We start from the raw sequence: 22,307 nt of genomic DNA, 5'->3' as shown, positions 1-22,307 counted from the left end.
AGAGTTAAATAAAAATTACATTGACTGGGGAAAAAGCTTTTAAGCATAAAAAATGAGGCAAGATAATGTGTGAATTATCCCATAAGGGAGTGCAGAGACAGAGTCTGCTAGCTTAGAGTCTAATTACTGTAACCATATGCTAACTCAAACACATAGAAACAATTGACAACGATGCAGTGATTTGATTAAAAGTTACAAAAGATTGCTATTTCAGTAAATGCTGTTCTTTTGAACTTTCTATTCAATAAAGAATCAAGATAAAATGCATCAGTTTCCAACAAAAAAAATATATTAAGCCGGACAACTCTTTTCAACATTGATAAGAATAAAACATGTTTGCTATGTACTCTGCATGAGCAGCAAATAAGCAAATTATAATGATTTCTAAAGGAGCATGTGACATTGAAGAGTTATGATGCTGAAAATTCAGCTTTGCATCACAGGAATAAATTACATTTCAACATACATTACAAAAGAAAGCAGTCATTTTAAATTGCAATAGCATTACTGTACAAACTGTGATATTACTGTTTTCACTGTGTTTTAAACCTTGAGGTGCATAAGAGACTTCTTTAAAAAACATCAAACCTCTTATAATCCCGAAATGTAGAATGCTAGTTTATGAAAGATGTTATCTGAAATATTGCAGGGTTTAATTTTAGGCTTTACGGTTGAAGGAGGACTGAATTTTGATGTTGCTCTAAAACGTCCCACTTTATCACCATTTCTGACTGAATGACTGACTTCATACCTGTTTCTGCTCTCCAAGGCTGGCGTTGTATTGGCTCAGTGACTCCACTCTCAAGCACTGCTGCTGCTCATCGAAACTCCAGAGCCAGTGACCTTCGACCGAGCCCAGCCTGCAGTCTGAACGCATCCCACACCTGGAGGAGCCCGGAGAAAACACACCAGACAGGAGGATGAGCAAGATAACTGACAGACAGAGAGAAATACTCCCAAAATAAACTGAAAAACTGCAGTCCGAAGCGGGAATTACAAGATGAAACTCACCGGCCGTCAAGAACACACCAACCGCAGTATGGGTCCTTCACTGCCAGACAGGAAGTGCAATCAGTGTGCTTGTCACACTCTGCCACAGGCCTCTTCTCCACCTGACCACACGGCACAGCGGGAGAAATCACTTATTCACACGTCGCACACGGACACAGCAATGACACAGTGTTTCCACTCCAGGCATATGGGTGAATGTGATCATGACCCACTTCATATCTGCACTTTTCCACATGTGTGTGCTGATTGTGAGTGGAAATTGTGCAGTGTGTTATTTGGATATCATACAAATGATTAAATTAAAGTTGTCTTCCATTGCTGTTTAACTGTGTTCTGTTTCTGGTGTATTGCTATTATGTGTTTCTTGATCTAGCTGAGTGGGCATGGCAATAAGTGTGAACCTGAAAGGGGAAGCGCTCATTTTAGCTAATTTATGGAAATGTTTATGCAAATTAGAAATGTAATGGTATGAACATTTCCTATCATGATTGATAAATTGATTGATACAGTTATCAGTATTATCACGGAAGTGTTCAAATGTGCTGGAAACATTCAAAATCTACCCACCTCATAAATCGTTTCAAGTTTTGTTTTCAAAATCATTTGAACGTATTTAATTTTTTTATATTAATTTTAATTTTATTTTCATGATAGGTAAAAATTGATAGCCTGAATGGATATTGGATAAAAAGCATCTGCTAAATGCATAAATTCTTTTTCTTTTCTTTTTTTTATGTAATTTATTTCTGTGATGCAAAGCTGAATTTTCAGCATCATTACTCCAGTCTTCGGTGTCACATGATCCTTCAGATATCATTCTCATATACTGATTTACTGCACAAATATGAACTATTTTATAATTAATTATTAATATGATGCATTAATTTAGCAATTATTTGATATTATGAACTATTATTACAATTTAAATTCCCAACATCTAATAAATACAGCCTTAGTGAGCATAAAAGACTTTCAAAAAACACTTTTAATTATTATTTTTGACTGGTAGTGTGCTAATGACATGATGTTTGAGCTCACAGAATGGCTGGTCATGATGTAGACGTGTCTCTGGGAGGAATCCAGCAGTAAGTCACTGTTGATGGCCAAACCAGGCTGGATGGGAAGGGTGGAGTACTTCTTCACCTCTCCTGAGTCACCCAGGAACACCTAACAAGAGACCAAATAAATAAATAAAGAGTTTCAAAGAGTAACCTGACAACGGCTCCTAAGAACTTCCTCAAGGTTTAATTGAATATTTAGGCTTCTAAAACTACATCAGTTGAAACAGGACACCTCGGAGACGCGAGGAGAGCTGGATGTGGACAGGTCTAACTAAAAGTGCTGAAAGTGTCTGCTGAAATGGTTTAGCGCTAGAGCCATTCAAAGTCTCGTTAAAGGAAAACGACGTACAAGGATCTGAGAGAGGTGCCTAATGCCTCTTGAATTCTATCACGACTGGGGTCGATTTCAGCAAACCAGATTAGAATAGTGAGAATCCCATCAGAAGAGCAGGTATCCTGCTTAAGAGTCTCAGACACCTTACACCGTGAGCTGCTCACGCACTCCACCCAGTCAGGTTTGCATTTAACTGGATTAGCATTGACAAACTGTCGGCCACAGTCTACTGCAGGAGGAATCATGCATTGCAACATTATCGTATCATGCAAGACTGAGTAGCTGTGTAGATGTAGAGTTAGAGGAGGTCTACCTGCAAGTGTGTTTGTGAGGGAAAAATACAAATATGACTGATGTCAGATTTTTATTTTATAAACACATTTATACGATTTTATGAGCTGATGAATAACAATGTATGTGTTACTTATAAAATACTCTTTACATTACAATGAACGTTAACACTTTAGAATAACTGCATGCTATTAATCATTAGTTAAGCATTAGGAAACAGTTAATTCATCATTTATAAAGCATTAATAGACATTTATGAGCAGTTTATAAATACAGATATAAATGCTTTATACCTGATTTAAAAGCATATCTATAATGTATTTAATAATTGTTTTTCATACTTTATTAATGATCAATTTATCATTTCTAAATTAAGTAAAGCATTATTTACATAAGATCACTTAGAAATTGTAAGTAAATGATTAATAAACTATTTAAATGTGCATTCATACATCTTTTTATTCAGACATTTAGTAATAGTAACTTATAGTGTTAATAAATGGTTTATTAACATGTATTTCTACTGTAATTCAGGGTTAATTCAGGTAGTTATAAAACATAAGTAGTTGTTAGTTAACTATTTTTGTGAGCTCATCTAAAGTGAGGACTATTTATTCCTTGTAAAGCTTTTACAAATGAGATTTAAAGGCTGTTAATATTTATATGTTCTGTATCACTGTTGTGTTTGTTTCTGTTTTTTGTTTAGAAGATAACTGAGCCTTTAAATATCCTTTATAAATGCTTTACAAGGCATAACTAGTCCTCACTTTAGATGAGCTCACATAAATAGTTAACTGACCACTACTAAATGCTTTATAACTACCTGAATTTTGCTACATTTCTTGTGATCTTATGAATCACTGGCAACTCCTAAATAACTGGTTTGTAAATAATGCTATACTTCATTGAGAAATGATAAATTGATCATGAATAAAGTATGAAAATACAATTATTAAACACATTATAGATATACTTTTAAATCAAGAATAAAGCATTTATATCTGTATTTATAAACTGCTTATTACTGTCTATTAATGCTTTATAAATTATGAATTATCTGTTTACTAATGCTTAATTAATGATTAATAGTGTGCAGTTATTATAAAGTGTTACCCAAAAAGGTTGTCTAAATGCATCACATGTCTTCCACTAAAAATGTCATACATGCTTGTGAACAATGACACTGACTTGGCAAAATGTGTCAAAACAGCAGAGAACAGTGGATGGCTGTCAAAGGGAGGCTTGGGTCGGGCAATGTCACTCAGATTTAACCAAACACTACGGTTTAACCTTTGCCCACTGTGGCATGCGAATCCAGTCAGTGCAAGGCCTAGATGCAACTTGGCCTGTGTTTAAACTTCAGCTCACTGTGAATTTACAAGCGGTGTCAATCTAAGTCTTCGGTGGTCTCTGAGCAATCACTACCCCAGCAAATACAGTGTTTCATATAGCGTGGATTGTGGTGAAGCCTGCTCTGCGGTCCAACTGAGGAAACACAGAAAGCCTTATGTTTGCTGTTTCAGCACTATGTTGGGATATGACACATTCACCCTGCAGGCAAAATCTCTTTCCGTCTGCTGAAGTAGACAGATAATATTACCATATTAAGTGGACTAATATTTCCCTAGTGGTTTACTATAAATCAAAAATAAATTGTTTTAGAAATGACCAGTCAAACGGCAAAATTTCATGTCACATACCTTATGCAAATAGCCTTTGGAGTCACCCAAGAAAACAATGGTGTGCCCCTCCCGTACACTAACGGTGACAGCAGTGAGACGGGTGGATGAGCTGTTCAACACGGCTTCAGCTACAACAGGCTTCCAGCTCGCCATTGGACTCGGGGTGTGGTCCGAGCCACAGGGATAAGCCTTCAGGGTGTTCTGTGGGAGACAAAAACAAGTATTCGTGACTTTGGTTTTGGCAAAACCATTGTGACCTAATCCAGTTTCATGTTGTGTAATAATAAACTCTGCAAAAGGGTAAGGGTTTAGTTCTCAGTCTATAGCCTCAAGGCTGTCAAATCCTCTTAGTTGAGAAAGCCAGATTAGATGAAGATTATCTTGGTCTCACACTAGGATGGCAAGGCTGCTCCTTTCTTTGAGTCTAACGCTATCAAATCTGCTCCAGCAGTCTTTGATAAAATCTAGCTTGCATGTCATACTATGTTCCCTCATTATCAGAAGTGATCTGTTTGTGTACCAGACTGGGGATCAGGAAATGTGTTTCAGTGTTTGAGGATTTGCTATGAGGTGTTTGTTTGTGGATCAGTAACAACCCATAAAAGGAATTGTGTTAACGCTAAACGTCTGTCATCACTTATTCAACCTCGTGTTGAAAAAACATATGACTTTCTTTCTTCAGTGGAATACAGAAAGAGATGTTTTGAAGAATGTCCAAGCTGCTCTTTCCCGTTCAATGAAAGTGGATGGAGACCAGGGTCGGTCGAACTCCAAAAAAAGCACCAAAAAGCAAGTACTTTGTACTTTGACTTGAGCATTATATTTCATGTCCTAAGTCATATTTACAGTAATTATTTGAGCAAAAGCAAAAATGAAGTTGTTACAATAACAAGACGGCTATTGTGCTACATTAACAATCTAGTAAATAACATCTCTTATTTAATTTCTGGAGAATGAGTGTCCATCCCAATTTACTTTTATTTAATTTAAAAGTGCAGCATGAACATTATGCTAAATATCTTCTTTAGCATTCCATAAAATAAATAAAGTCATATGGATTTATATACCATGTTGGTAAGTAAAAGATGTAAGAATCTGCCTTTTTAGCTAAACTATCCCTTTAACAGGCAATTCTATCCTTTCGATAAGTCTTCTAGACATCGAACCCTCCTCAGACGTGTGTTTCTCCTTCCTACCCTCTTTTCTAGCAGACATCAGTAGTTTGAGCTTGGGGTTTATTGATCCGAATAACTCTGTTTAGGACTGAGCAGGCTGGGTTCTGGATGCTGAGTTGACAAATATATGGAGGTCATGAGGAGGCTGTTCGCCTGTGAGCCAGAATCCTTGAGTTCTTTGATTTGTCTTAAGGTCTTGTTAGGACTAATGCTCATCAAAGAGTCAAAACATAATTCACTCAGATCATGGCAGGCAGAATCGTATGAGCGAAAGCAATTTGCCTGAGAATTAATGATGAGCAATGCATCTAAATTAGGATAGATTTTAGTTTAAATATACTGTTGGAGGAAAATGAGGCGGTCCAGTTCCCTAGAGTTATGCTGTGGGCATCCTTTCCCCATTTTCCCATGCTTTTCAAAGAAAGTTAAACTACTATGATGATTATGTGGAAACGGCTGACCTCAAAACCTAATTATAGGGATCATTTATAAGTATAATGTTTCAATGCGAAGACAACAAGTGTACAAGTGAACGGCCACTATCAAATATTCCTGTAAAAGGAACACTTTAAGTGCCATTATCAATTGTGACAGAACAAATACATTTCTAGCATCAATAATAATTTTTTTTTTTTTTTTTTTTTTACCTCTACAAGGTTTTTCTTCAGCAGGTTTTTCTTATTTATGCCCAGGCTCAGGCCACTTTTAACACTGGATTACAATTTTTGCCTAACACCATATAACAGAGTCACAGGAATACAGTGCCTATACTAACAATGTCTTAAAGCGTCACATATCACAGAAGAATTCTGTCATTTTTTTTTTTTTGTTTATTTTTGAAAATTGTGTATGTAATTTCTACCACATCTCACATGACATATAGAGTCATATGTGTTGGAAATTACATTTTGAAATAACATAAAATTCTCCTTTGTCTTGCTAAAAGTAATTTCATGACTAGGGATGGGTGGAATGATATCTTTTTTTAATAGCAAAGATAAAATAAAATATACACAACTGTACTGTGATATCCAAATGTTGTAATGAAATTAAATTACTCTGATTATTAAATTAAATTATTTTGATCATAATGCCACCTCTAATACGAAGTAAAATTTTATGTATCCTAAAAATGCTATTATATTTACATAGATTTTTACATCCTGTCATATTTCATCTTAAGCATTTAAATGACCATGTTGTCTCCAACTATAATCACGTACACGTAAAACTAAACATCAAAATATTTATTTTTTAAATGTAAAAATTATTTTATATTAAAGAAGTGACGAAAAGGAAGTAGAGACACATCTTTTCATTTGTATTGTGATATAAATGCAAGTAAAACATATTTCAGGAAAACAGTGGTACTTGTGCTGGTTGTTGACTGGATGTTGAGATTTGGCCCAAAAAAGAATAAGATTTCAGGGAAGTAATTGTTGAATAAAGTTGTTAGTTTTGTTTTCTTTGCGGACAAAAAGTATTCTTGTAGCTTTATAAAATGAAGGTTGCACTACTGAGGACACATGGATTATTTTAACGATGTGCCTACTATGTTTCTGGGCCTTGAACGTGTCAGTTGTGTTGCTGTCTATGCAGAGTCAGAAAGCTCTCGGATTTCATCAAAATATCTTAATTTGTGTTCTGAAGATGAATGAAGGTCTAACAGGTTTGGAACGACATGAGGCTGAGTAATTAATGACTGAATTTCCATTTTGGGGAGAACTTTAAAATAATATTAAAAACTATTAATCTATTTACTCACCGTAGGCAGGTAGGCACAGTTGGATTTAACATCATATTCAATGTATGCCACCTTATCGCCATCTTTCTTCCCATTTTGCGTGTAGCACAGATCTCGTGTAGCATCAATACTACGGTCCACTTCATCCAGAGAGTACACACACAACGCAGATTCCTCCCCGGGTCCATTAGCAGCACTAACCCCCCTAGAAAAGACTCCCATCAAAACCTGCGAGCGTCCAGATTCCTCACCGCCCACCTGCGCCCCCTGGAGGAAATTATAGTTCCATGGTGTTGAGTTCGAGTGACAAATTAGCGGTACCTCAACGTAGGAGTAATACGCCTGATCGTCCAAACACACCCGTGCCACATATGTACGATATTCCCTTGATGCTTTTAGGTCGCGTCTATAGAACAAAAAGTAGACGTGGTTGCGTCGCGCAAAGGTTGTGACAAAATTGTGATCGTACTCCGAGAGGCGCCCGGCTACAGCGAGCTTAGCAGTTTCCTCGTAGGAAAACACCGGCTCTGTCGAAAGTTGGCGAGTGGAAACTGGCGGATGACTGCTGGTGTAGCCTCGTCCCACATAAAGGACCGGATCCTTGTCTTGCGGTCGCACCACGAGCCCAACCGTTGACACCGTAGGGTCGTTAGCCGCCACATACTGCGTATCAACAGGTCTCTCGGCAGAGAAGAGGACTTCGTTCACATTGGCTAGGCTGCGTTTCTGGCAGGTGCCCTGGTGTACGCTCCCACAGGTGATGAGCTGGAGGGAATACGGATCCACTAACAGAAGCTTGTTGTGATTGTTAACGAGCCCAGCCTGAGGGCAGTTCTCCAGGGTAACCGGAGGCAGACAGTCCTTGCTGTCTCTCACCGGGCCGGTTTTCTCATCCACTTCAAGACGGAGGCCATCAAGGCCAGCGAGCTGAAACAGATGGTCCCGGGCCCCCACGTAGACCGTACCTATGCTGGGGTCAGGGTGCAATGCCAGGTGCTGGAAGACCGTGTCGTTGGAGGAGAAGCGAGGGTAACTGCTGTGGACCCCCAGAACAGCCAGGATGAGGAACTGAAGCAGGGTCAAGACGAGGGCCATCCCACACTGCACTGCAAAAACACTGATCGCATGTGAAACGAGTTAGTATTAGCTCGCAGAACAGAGCCAAGCATAGTAGAGATAATCAAAGACATGTTGGAATTAGTATTATTCATTCCTAATTATAAAGAATTGTCAGTTTTTTTTCATTTAGTTATATTAGACAGGACTGTCATGAACAAAGCAAAATAATATGTCCTGTAGAAAGAAATATAGTAAATAAAATAACATACGTACTTAATAAAATAAAAATTGAAATATTTTGGCATTTGATATATATCGAAGTACTAGAGGTGGATTTTACCAATAACCAGGTTGGACTACACTTATCAATAACCAAATTATCAACCAATAGTTTTTGATACTGAATGAAAGCCAACATAATAGAAAAAATAGTGCTGTAATTTATTACAAAATAAAAAACTGTACTGTACTTTTTAAGCGAAATAGTAAATAAACTAAAAAAATAAAAAATAAATAGTAATTATACTTGGATAATTCATGTTAGTTAATTGTGCATTAACTAATGTTAACAGATACTACTGTAAAATTTAAAAATGTATTAGTTATTGTTCTTCATAATATAACAATAACTAGGGGTGCTCCGATCATGATCGGCCGATCGTTATGCGCATCTCGTCAGTAAAGCCGGTTTTCTAATCAGCGGTTAATTCCATCAGGTGCGTGATTTCACATAGAGCAGCTGTTACTACACAGAGCCGTTGTTAACTGAGAAGATGCACCAAAAAACGCTAAAAATGAAGTGGATTTGGATTTGGAATTAACAGCTGATTAGAGAACCGGCTTTACTGACGAGATGCGCATTAACGATCGGCCGATCGTGATCGGAGCACCCCTAACAATAACAATGAACAATACTTCTCCAGCAATTGGATATGGGTGCCGATTAATCAGCAAAACTGATCGATTGACCTCTACACAAAAGTGACCGATATTCATATTCATTCAAAGTTTAAATTTCAATCATGCATATTCATTTCAATGTATATTAATATTATAATATTATCAAATAAACATGTATAAATCAAATAAATATAAACATCTACAATGTAAGTGTAAACATATAAACAAACAGTATTGTAGTATTTTTGTTTTGTTGTTTTTTTTGGACATGGTACCGTGGTGATATAACCTTAAATGTGTACCATGTTTTTGTACGTATTTAAATAAATTAGAAAAGGGATTTAAAATAAAGGCCAGTGTTACCATGGTAAATTTCCAAAAGTATGGTATTATCACAGTGCATGTAAAATAATAATAAAAAAAATAAAATAATGCATTACCATTATTGTACATGTACAAAAATCAGTCAATAAATCTATCAATATATAAATAAATAAACTGAAAACTAAATATTAATTTGGTACAATGCCAAAATAACAATAATAAAGTTCTTAAAAAAAAGAATACCAAAGTATTCCCATGTTATTTGTATCATGGATTTACTAGTGGATACTTATATACAATAGTCAACATTTGATGAAAAAAATCATCAAAGTTGTTCAAACACAAGAACGAATTTTGGTTTTAAGTTTTAGGACAACTTTGATGAAAGGTTTTGATCCACTTCAAATGTTGACTACTGCACAATAGAATGGTCTACTACATACATGAATTATCACCTTGGCACAGGGTAACGATCTTCAGACAAGGCCTGTAAAAACATCCATATTTATGAAATATGATGGGAAATTATCACACATACCATCTGTCAGACATATAATGTTCGGGAGGCTGCTGTCCTCTTGATTATCCAGTTGCATAGCACATGCCTGTGGAGACAGTCTGTGAGGGTAGAAAAACATGCCGGTTAGCTCTTACACAGAGCGGCATTGAGCAATCTGAAGAGAGCAGGATTAATGCCATTGTGGCTCAGGGGAGACACAGCTGTTGAGCTGAGCAATCCTTCCCTGACAGGAAATTGGATGATATAGGCTCTAAGTCACCATCGAAGCCCTAATGCATTGCTCTGCAGTAGCAGTTTGGCAGAGATCCTTTACTCTGAGGAAAACTGTTGATGAAGTTTTATATGAATTAGATGTGATTAATAAGAAGCCATTATAGGGTAGTAGTCTCCACTTTCTTGAAGCAATTCAAGCCGACCTAAACAATCAATAAGAAAAAAAGTGAAATAATGTGATTTGATTACTTGTGTTATGGCTCAGCATCACCCCTGATTCTCCATTTCCCTAAGTGGAGCAATCTTTCGTTCGTTTCCCATATACACTCGTCCACTTCTGACCTCTTTCTCCAAGTCAGCATTGAATAAATGGGCACAGTTTAAATGCACAGTATAGGGACACTCACAAGACTGACTGCAGGTCAGTGAATAAGAGGATTATTCTTATTAATTATGACATGATGGCCTTACTTCAGTTGTCTTTTCTTGGTTTGGCCATTTCCGGCTAAAAAATGATCTGAACCAGTAATGACTATGCAGCAATTCTGGAGTATAATCTCCCAACTTTGAAACTATTTTCGATACTGAATGATTTTAAAATAATAGTGGGAGGTTGAATCAAAATGAATCAAACAACTCTTGTTCTGTAATGGTTCAATTAACAAATATTTTGAAATTGAGAAAGTATTTGAACAACAAAAAATACTGGGATAATGTCAATACTGAATGTGACACAGTGGTACTCTTGTGAATCTGCAGTGATGACTGACACGCAAGAGAAGAAATTGTTGTATAAAGATGTTATTTTTGTTTTCTTTGTGCAAAAAAAGTATTCTTGAAGCATTGTAACATTTAGGTTGAACCGCTGATGACACTTGAACTATTTTAACAATGTCCTTACTAAATTTATGGGCCTTGAATGTGGTAATCGGATTTCATTAAAAATATCTTATTCTGTTCATCGAAGATGAACGAAGATCTTATGGGTTTGGAATGACATGATGGTGAGCAACTTTTGGAAAAACGTCATTTTTGGGTCTGATTCCTGAGCAAAAGACCATAGTTTATGAGCAGGCTCTTTTTAGTGATAGTACTGAAAAGAAAAAGGCTAATAAGAGTAATTTGTTTGGCATGTCTTATTCTCGATCAAAAGAAAAGACTCTTAAAAGCCACTTATTTTAATGGCCATGCTGTATGCTTATGATCTGCCAAAAGACCACCTTAAGTAGAATGTCTCTAGCCCACTGATACGACTTGAGTCAGCTCATATGAATGTGCCTAATTTGAAACATATAGTACAGCATTTGAAACATAATTTGCAGAAAGTATTTCATTAAGTGTACAATTTGTTAGAAAATGTTTCAAGCACCAAAATAGCTGCAAAAACTAAACAACTAAAGTAGACAACTAATGACAGGCTTGTTAGCAACTACATGTTAAAGCTAACCGACTGTGTGCTTTTGCCAAGCCCCTATATAAAGTAAGGCCCTATGAAATCGATTACATTTTTTTTTCCAAAATCCGTTTTTCCATTTAAAATTTTCTGCATTCTCTTTTTGTTTTAATGGTTAAATGAATTTTTTTTATCTTAATCAAAAAGCATGTCTTATTAATTGAAATGATGAAACTTACACAATTTTTTTAAATAATTTTTTTCTAATAAAAATAGTGAAAAATTTAGTGTGAAGTGACATTCAGCCAAGTATGGTGACCCATACTCAGAATTTGTGCTCTGCATTTAACCCATCCGAAATGCACACACACAGAGCAGTGAACACACACACACAAACACACACACACACACACACACACACACACACACACTGTGAGCACACACAATTTATGCTGCGGCGCCCGGGGAGCAGTTGGGGGTTCGATGCCTTGCTCAAGGGCACCTAAGTCATGGTATTGAAGGTGGAGAGAGAACTGTACATGCACTCCCCCCACCCACAATTCCGTCCGGCCCGAGACTAGAACCCACAACCCTTCGATTGGGAGTCCAACCCTCTAACCATTAGGCCACGACTTCCCTATAAATAAAATAAATAACTATATTATAACCATCTATATAATTGTTTTACTGATTTATTGTTTGTTATGTGTTAGGCTGTAAAAAATCTGGTAAAAAAAAACATTCTGGTAAATATTCTGTTTTAGTAATCATTTTAGTAGTAGTAGTACTATCATTAAATTAAGTAATTTATTTCTGTTACAGTTTCTTCAAGTTAAACTTTGAAAACTTTTAATTTGATGAGTCAATGTGAAGGCCTTTCAGTTTTTGTTTGTATATGATATGATGGTAGATTTGCTCAAAAGAAATGGTAAAATGCTCATGAAGAGACTCTCAGGGAAGTTCTAGAGACTACGTTAATGTGTTCATACACTCATATATTGAGGCGGCAGCATTATACAGTAAATTCCATTTTTATGACTGGAGTAGATTCCATGATTCCATCCGCTTTTTCCACATCACAGGGCCCTAATTAAGACATACCCACGTCCAATTAATTCACTACATTTCACCCAAGTTGCCAGAGAATGACTTAACCCCAATAGAACTGCTATTAACCAAACCAAACAAACAAAAGTGCCCTAAGCTGACCTATTACCAGATTCTGGAGGTGTGCTCCAAGAGGTCCTGTTGAGCATTTAGAACCCCCCCCCCCCCCCCCCCCTCAACATTAGTCTGTACCCTGAAAAGCAGCACAGACAAAAAGAGCTCAACCTCCACAGTTAGCGAACAGCAACCTGAATAATAGAGGCTCGTTAGGCCGACTGCTTTTAAATCTTCACTAGAGAAGACATGCAGGTGGTGTTGATTTAACACCAGTCACAGTTAAGACCAACACAATGCAGAGTCTCCTCTTCACAGACCAGTCATAGAGAGAAGAGGGGGAAGGAGAAAGTGAAAGAGCGAGAGAGCAAGGATTCCACACAAGAATGACAAGCACTTCACCCGGTATTAAAGGATAAAACTCTGAGCCGGCCCCTCCGAATCGTCCCTGGGCTGAAGGGAGTGTATTGTTTGGAAGCGTTCCCAGGGGCACAGATAGATGCTGGGACCGGAGGGGTAACGTCAGGCCCGTGAGGCACGGCTCACACAGCAGCGCCGAGAGGAGACTGACCCCTCTGTCTCTCTGGGAGGGGTTGGCAGTGACCCCACATTTTTATGGCCTCTAGCAGAATGTTACGCTGTCACGCCTCATTGGGCATGACAATGAACATGAAAAGTTGCCACTCTGGATGATTAGGAAAGCTATTTATCCATCTCTGGGGACAATAAGGCCATTCAGCAAGGCTGAAACATAATTCACAGTCTATGAGACGTCTTTTCAGATATCAAACCGATGTCGTTAGCCTCTCCGCGAAAGGAGATTTGTCTGTAAAATATGGTGAATGGCTGTTGCGAACAATCCTCGGTTGTATTTCAGATTCTTCCACGAAGGCGTGAGAATTGAAAGAGAAGTGAGGGAGAGGGAGAGTGAGAGGGTGAAACAGTGGCATGTTTATGTTATTAATAGAGCTCTTGATCGTAGAGGGGCATCGCAGCATACCCTGCATTCCAGACACTATTGTTGACCTTTCCAGAGGCTTGAGTAGCCCGACTTCATCACTAATGTCGGTCCAAATTTGCAGCTTTCACTAGCTAAGAACTGCCCAACTAGACAGGAAAAAAAAAACAACTGATCTAGGTTGTTTTAGGTGGTGTTTAGAAGGCGGAGATAAACTGATTTGATTGACCGATCAGCATGGAAAATTTTTTAACAACCCTTTCCACTATCTAACAAGCAGCAAATCATGATTTCACAATTAAATCATATTAGTTATAAAAAAATATATGAATAAAAGTATGAGCTCTTCAATGCAGTCCATCCAAACTTAAGGTGGCACTTGAGTTTAAAGTTGTGGGTATTTTTATGTAAAAAAAAAAAAAAAAAAAGGATTTCCCAGCAACCTGTCTGTTAGGACCAGCCATAAAAAACAAATAAATAATCTCTCAATCCCAGAGATCTGACAGAGAGTCCCACTTCCTTCAAGCAGACGAACTTCCCATGACAGCTGGACCCCTCTGCGCTATAAATATCCCCATAAAAATATCCCTAAAACCGCTTATGTCACAGATGCAGATCGGGTGGAGATGCAAGCAAACGAGCACAGCCAAGTCTACTGTTTTTCAGCGCGCTCACTGTATCGGTCTGCGCCGTCGCTGTCATGCTGTGGTTTCTCTAAATCTCTTTCACAAGCTCGCTTGTGCCCACAATTATACTTGGCACACAAACCAATGCGAGCGACTCAGTATTTGTCGCTCAATGCGCCAGTGTACTGACAGAAACCAGCACAGAAACTCTATGATACTCTAAAAATGCCACATCAAATTACAGAAAGCAACTGCAGCATAAGAACAGGACCACATGTGAGATAACTGGTGACATGTAATTTATATCATGAGTTGTAATGTATAGCATGCTAAATGCATATTATGCTTAATTAGGAATGGTGGGTTTCAAATCATAGTATGGATTTTCATAGTATGTAACCATGCATGCTTTTTGGTCTTATATTGCCCATAACCCCTTGCACAAGATAAAATTAGTTAAGCAACAGTGTGTCCCAACGCTGGACAACTTAGGCCAGAAATATTCTCCAGGAGTATGCAAAGGAAGACACGAATGTCTAGCCAAAATATTTCAAGTGTGTGTGGTATCGCACTAAAGGAACTTTTCCAAAATTGTTTGACTGCAATTCAGCTACTTAATTTTATGCCTAATTCTTAATTTTCACTATATTGTAACAGTTTCAAAGAAGCTCCTCAACCCAGTGTTATATTGTAGCCCAGTGTATAATTTATATACTATTCATTAATATTATTACTAAATAAATGTAAAAAATTACTTTAATACTTTCTGCAGTATTTAGTGTATATAAGTGTGTGTGTGTGTGTGTGTATATATATATATATATATATATATATATATATATATATATATATATATATATATATATATATACACACACACAAATTTTATTTATTTTTTTAAATCAGATTTTAAGTGCCTTTGTTATGTGCCCTGGTCTTTTCTATTAGTTTTTTGTCATTTAAAACATTACTATACGTTTACTTTTATTTCAGCTTTAGTTTTGACTTGGTTTTAGTTTTTTATTTCCAGTTAGTAATTTTAGTGCTTCTACTTAAACTTGTTACAGTTTTAATGTATGTTTTTTTTTTCTGTTTTACGTTTACAGTAAGTAATTTTAGTTGGGAATTCCTTTAGTTCAGGTTCTTCATCTAATATATATGAAGAGTTTTGGTTCTAAAACGCAATAAATCCATTTTGATTAACTTGAATAAAAAAAGTGTTTTCTTTAACACTATTTTCTGTTTCAAACTTTCAAATAGCATCTTAAGGTTATAATACCAATAAAACTTAAAATCCAGGTTTTGATTTTCAAAGATTTATTATAAAATGTATTTCTTTTTTTTTTTCTCAAAATGCAATAAATCCATTGAATCAATATGAAAGTAATTTTTCATACTGAAACTGATGAAAATACACAACATAGTAAGTTGATCCACATATGATAGCCTCTGAACTTGGTCAGTACTAATCTTATATACAGGCACTGGACTAAAAATATATACATCAGTCATCGCTTCCAAAGTTAATTCAGCGGGTCATCTTGTTAATGCTATAAATTACAGCAATAACATACGATTTCATCATGAACAAGAACATGAACAACATTACATTAGACACAGAAATTCCAAAATGACATTTCCTTTACATTCAACTTCCAAAAGTGCATTCATCTTTGTCATGTTACATTCATTTAGTTGACTAGTGCTATGTGCTGTGTTAACAAAAACATAAATGGCATTAATAACAACACTAACGCTGACAAGCTAAGCAATATAACGTTCATAATCAAATGCAATTCATTGAATGAACGCAATATAGCGCAATATAGTGATCCATTGCTCTGTGTATTAAATGCATCTTAATTATTTCCATCTGAAGGCCTGTGGTGGAGATTTACAGGTACTATTACCGTATTCTAATATAAGTCGCACTTTTTTCATAGTTTGGCTGTTCCTGCGACTTATAGTCAGGTGCGACTTATTTATCAAAATTAATTTGACCAAGAGAAATGAATAGGGGTGCTCCGATCACGATCGGCCGATCGTTAATGCACATCTCGTCAGTAAAGCCGGTTATCTAATCAGTGGTTAATTCCATCAGGTGCGTGATTTCACATAGAGCAGCTGTTACTACACAGAGCCGTTGTTAACTGAGAAGATGCACCAATAAACGCTGAAAATTAACGTGATTTGCGCATCTTCTCTATTAACAACGGCTCTGTGTATTAACAGCTGCTCTATGTGAAATCACGCACCTGATGGAATTAACCGCTGATTAGATAACCGGCTTTACTGACGAGATGCGCATAACGATCGGCCGATCGTGATCGGAGCACCCCTAGAAATTAACTAAGAGAAATGAACCAAGAGAAAACATTACCGTCTACAGCTGCGAGAGGGCGCAGTTTTCTCTTGGTTCTTGGTTCTGCAAAAAAGGGAGGCTGGCGTTTGTCACTGTTTGGAAAAAAGAGGAGAAAGCATGACCTAATAACTCTGCGAATGGCACAAGGAACATGATCAAAGCGTTTGCATGCATGCTTTGTTAAATATTTAAATAATAAGTGATAAATTGATCATAATTAATTAATTTATCAGGATTGAAAATTAGTCAGACAGAAACAAAGCATTTTGAACATAGTCTGCTATTCAGTCGAGTCTGTTTCTGTTTGTTTGAAGTCACAGTAGCCTATATACATCACAATTAAAAGAAATGATCATTTATATATTTTTATAAAAGCTCCCGAACAAAAAACATTATTATACAGTATTTTTATGACATAGGTTATGCAGAGCTAAACTCTAGAGACGAGATTAATGACAGATAAAATATGTTACTAAATAAATACACGATTGTGATAGAAAATAAGAAGCAGACGTCTGATTTTTTTCAAGCGGTCACATTTACCATGTTTACTATAGTAACGTTAATGCCTAGTTTGCATAGTCTTTTGCATCGCTTATAAATATTTCTGCCTTGTTTGGTGATTATAATCCACATCGCATCAAGTTATTTCAAACACTCGCTGCTGACTGAAAGTGAGTTTTGAGGCCAACTTATTTTTAAAATGTTTTTAATGCTGGTGTTACAGCTGTAGCTTTCTGAAATGAACGGCGCTGACGCTCTCCAGATGCGGAGAAACTCCACCTTTGTTCATAACCACTCCTCTAGCCCCAGCTGGCACGCTCTGGCCCAAGGTTTTCGTCGGGCCAAAAAACACGGGCCTTTGTCCCTGAGGAAGCACTGACAAGACACAATCAAGCACAGTAGTCTGAAGAATTACAACTGGTCCTAGCACACCCGCTTTTGGCCCAACAGTGGAAACGTGGCTATTGGCAGTGTAGTACATATGTTTTGTGCAAGCAGATGCAAATTGGGATTCAGTCTTTTTGATCAGGTCCTTCTCAAGTGATCAATAATGCAGAAGCACAACTGCTGATCTGAACCATGGTTTATGTGGCAAAGCACTGACTTCTGGGCAGCACCACAATAGTAATTGACAGCAGCTGCCAAACAGACCACCAAAAAACAACTGGATGCTGATCAAGAGAGGAAGGAAGCAGGATCAATGATTGAGAATGAGGAAGAAAGACATCTGCCAAGTTTAATTACTGAAATTATATGTAATTACAATTAAACTGACTGCATTTCAGGATTTGGCAAGACATCGCGGACCGGCGTATCAGATGTCAGTCAGAGTTCAGAACAGATAAATCACATTTAACAAGGCACATGTTAAACATCACTTCAACACAATGCAAGTCACTTTGTTTGAGGAGCAGTCAAAGGCCCCTAGCAGCTTCCGAATATGGCTGCGTGTCATGAATGTTTCATGGGTTTTTCCATCATGATGTTTTTCAGAGGGGTGATGTCCGTCCCCCTCTGCGAAACTAGCCTTTGTCCTGCCTGACTGACCAGAAAAAAAATCTCACAGTTTCAGATGAGAGGTAAAAAAACTAAGCCCGGATGAATGATGAACTGGGGATGAACAGACACTTTTGGAGCCCTATCCTACATTCAGACGAAAAGAGGGCTCACGTGGCTGTAGGACTCGTGTTTATCAGGGGAAGTCCTGAGGCGGGATTGAGGTTTGGGGCCTTTTCAATTATTCAACACACTCTGAGCCCTCACAGCAAACTCCAGATGCTTTCTGTGTGCTGCTTCGATGAATCGTGCAGTGATAGAACAAGGAAAGAGTGTCTGAGTGACCCAGATGTGACAGGGACTCAATTGGGCATCGTAGGATGGTTTCAAGCTGAGGTCAAGGATGGGTCATGAAAATCAAGTCACCGTTTACTAACATGCCTTCGAATACATTGGAATATAAAGTGAGATATGAGTTTAATTTTAAGTGACACAAAATAAACTTTTAATAATTAATAAATAATATTGTGCTAATTTATTACATTGATCTATTTTAATATTATAATTAATTTCAAATTAAATAGTTTGGTTGCACTTTATTTTACAGTACATGTACTAACATGTACTTATAGTGTACTTACAGAGTATTTATCTAAGAAAGTTCTGGTAACACAAGGTAACTACATGGGGTAGGGTTAGGTTTAGGGGTAGGTTCAGGGTTAGTACCTAGTTATTACACAGTTATTGTAATTACTATAATAAGTACAAAGTATGTACATGAGGAACAGGACTGTAAAATAAAGTGCTACCAATAGTTTAAATAGATATTTTATTTAATGATTACATGATCATTATTATTATATTATTATACTACTCTCTGATAATCTGATAATTATTTAATGCATATATTATATTCATATAAATTATTTGATAATTGTATAATTATTTATTTATAATGACTAACTATTTATATAACTAAAAATAATATTCATTATTAAAGATAAACATTTTATACCTAATATTTTAAGAATTACATCTACAAAAAATATTTAACATATAATTATATCGCTATATATACTGTATATATAGAGAGATCGAGAGAGAGAGAGGAGAGAGAAAGAGAGAGGAGAGATTTATTCATTATTAAAAAGAGATTTATTAGTTGTTATTTATTCATTTAGTATTATAGCATCGTATATAGTTTTGAAATAAATATTTCTTATAGTATTGTAAGAGATTTTATTTTTCTTAAAAATTATTTCATATTTCTTATTATTCTGTTAATTAGTGACTACAGTGACTATGAGCAGTTATTGTATACAAAAGATTATTTAAAATTCCCACTGGGAAAAAAAGGCATATGGGTTTGATATATTTGTACTGAATATGGTTATGTTTTAAGCATTGAGCTTAGTTGCATTTTGACTCGTCTCCTGTGTCTAGACAAGGCAGTGCTGTACTGTATGAGTCAGGGGCATGTGCTGTGTCAGTGACTGTATACGCATCAGTCTGTAGTAACTGTATTGAGCAGCAGTATGATGATGAAAGAGCCAGCTGATATCACCCTGCCCCCACATTCAAACTGCCCTGAATTATGTTGGCTGCTCGAAAATCACATTCATGCAGGAAAGCATCACAAATGGCTCACTGATTATGGCAGCTGTACAGGAGCCTAAAGCCATCCATATACAGTATAGTTAAAGCCATTACCATCAACATGGATAAACACTTCTTTGATATTTGATTAACCTTTTGTTTATTTGTTTTTGTGTTCCTATAGATCACAATTCTGTACAGAATTTCTAATAATGTACAGAGCTTCTAATAATAACAAACTGTAAGACCTTCATTCATCTACAGAAAACAAATCCAAGATATTTTCATGATGAAATCCGAGAGCAACACAACTGACACGTTCAAGGCCCAGAATAGTAGTAAGGACATCGTTAAAATAATTAATGCAACATCAGTGGTTCAGCTGTAATGTTATGAAGATAAACCTATGCATTAATACAGTTTTCTTTGCACACAACATTTTTTCTCGTAGATTCATAAAATTATGGTTGAACCACTGATGTCACTTGTTTCCAATAAGTTTAAAGGAAACTTCCTCCATTTGCCATTAGACAGAGAAAAATATAGTACTGTCTTGAACTCACATCTGTGGCTGGTTGGGATGCTCAAAAAGAGTATGAAATAATATTGTTTTCATAGCTCAACAGTGTTTGTTTTGTCAATTTACGAATGGATTCTAGTCTCTGAGCATAAAGTTCAGTTTGAGAGTAATTAATCTCTCAGCTGTCGGCTTCATTGTGACATGAGTTCACATATGGGTGTGTGAGTATGTTTGTCTGTGTCCATATGTAATCTGTATGACTATCTTCAGCCTTAATTCATCTTGCTGACAAATGGGACCTCTGTTTACAGCTCACAGATATGAAATGCGATAGAGAACAGAGTCGAGTTAGCATGCTTATTCGTCTGTTTGCACACTAAATGAATATATTACTTCCCTCCCACAACTCCAGAACAAAAGCCCCTCTCACTCTCATGCCTCTGAATGGTCCTGTGAAGGCTCTTTGTAGCGTGAGGTTGTCTTGACGACAGCCCATGGTCCAGCGATGAGAGAAGTCTACATGGATATGCACTCCAGTCAGGTAGGGCTTTGTATTGCCAGGCGATACGATACGTATCACGATACAGGGTTTCCAATACGATATGTTGCAATACATTGCGATACTGTCAGCAATGGGATATATTGGGATATTTTTTCTTTTAGGAATAAGATATATTTTTAGGAAAGCGGTCATTAAGAACACAATTCAATTCAAGTTTATTTGTATAGTGCTTTTTACAATACAACTCGATACAATATTTAGTAGTCACTTATCAGTGGTGTCTGTCAGTTAATGTACATATGGCAGAAATGTGTAGAAAAATCAAATAAAGGCGTAATCAAACAGACAATGAACATTATTAACATACATATGCCCCGCAAGAGCCCCTATTCACATGGGATGCTGCGGGACCAAGGCGGCGCCCTCGCCACGGTCCTGCGGTGGACGTTACCACAAAAGCCCAAATGACGGCAAACTTCAGCTTTATACACCAAACCAGGAATAGGGACAATTCTTTCACCCTCCATTACTAGCAGCGATATTAACGCTAATATTAGTAGCGTGCCCTAATGCTAGTATTTCTTGTCACTCTTACTATCGTTCAGAGATGAAGACTGCCATCTAGTGGTCGGGATGTAAACTCAAAACGAAACAACTGACATGAATCTTGTATGAATTTTATTATTATTATTTATTTTATTTTTTTACATTTAGATATTCCGTTTTTGAGAATCGATACAGTATCGGCAAACAGAATATCGCGATACTCATGTGTATCGATATTTTCTTACACCCCTACAGTCAGGGAGTCTATAAGGACTGGACGAGAATATTCGATTATTTTAATATTTGTTCGGTGGGTTGGCACTCGATTTTCAATTTTGAGATTTGAATATTCTTTTTTCTTTTTTAACACCTGGCACCCCCCCCCCCCCCCCCCCCAACATAGAACCAAGTCTGCATGCTCCACACTGCTCAAAACTTGTGGTTACGGTTAATGAACTATTCCTTTAATATGCCAAGCAGACGTCAAATACTAAGATAAGTCACATCAAGGATAAACACTCAAAACACACAGTGATAAGTGAGCATGATTTACACTGCTAATATCGCTGATGACTGCAGTACAGTCAACTGGAATTGTGAGGAGCTGATGTAATGGATGTTAATTCATTCTCAGGTGCCTGAGGCTTTTATTTCCAGACAGGACTGCAGATAACATGGACTTATGAAATGCCCGAGAGTCTTGCACCCCAACTGCGGTAATAATGGAGAACTCAGCTTTTCAACTTTGTAACTATCCTGTGCAGACTCTGTGGGACAAATGTGCAAGCCTCCGATTAGAGATCAAGAAACTGATCTGATCTTTCAAATA

At 36.9% G+C, this 22,307-nt stretch overlaps 1 protein-coding gene across 4 annotated transcripts in view; it reads right to left on the bottom strand.

Moving 5' to 3' along the window:
• The window catches only part of LOC113041114 (plexin-B1), a 74,367-nt gene that overhangs the window by 21,666 nt on the left and 30,394 nt on the right, over positions 1 to 22,307 (bottom strand). For 3 of the 4 annotated variants that reach the window (XM_026199448.1, XM_026199450.1, XM_026199451.1), the window contains exons 2-7: positions 10,120 to 10,199; positions 7,320 to 8,415; positions 4,398 to 4,580; positions 2,050 to 2,178; positions 1,012 to 1,112; positions 752 to 884 (exon numbers count right to left, since the gene is read on the bottom strand). In XM_026199448.1, coding sequence (XP_026055233.1) covers positions 752 to 884; positions 1,012 to 1,112; positions 2,050 to 2,178; positions 4,398 to 4,580; positions 7,320 to 8,415; positions 10,120 to 10,133 — 1,656 coding nt within the window. In that variant the 5' untranslated portion in view covers positions 10,134 to 10,199. Of the gene's footprint in view, positions 1 to 751; positions 885 to 1,011; positions 1,113 to 2,049; positions 2,179 to 4,397; positions 4,581 to 7,319; positions 8,416 to 10,119; positions 10,200 to 16,832; positions 16,907 to 22,307 lie in introns of all 4 variants that reach the window. The other variant, XM_026199449.1, reaches the window with a different exon arrangement.

This window comes from Carassius auratus, chromosome 23 (assembly GCF_003368295.1).
Source record: "Carassius auratus strain Wakin chromosome 23, ASM336829v1, whole genome shotgun sequence".
NCBI classification, from domain to species: Eukaryota; Metazoa; Chordata; class Actinopteri; order Cypriniformes; family Cyprinidae; genus Carassius; species Carassius auratus.
The sequence above is the reverse complement of the archived record's forward strand: the minus strand, read 5'-3'. Positions and strand labels throughout refer to the sequence as shown.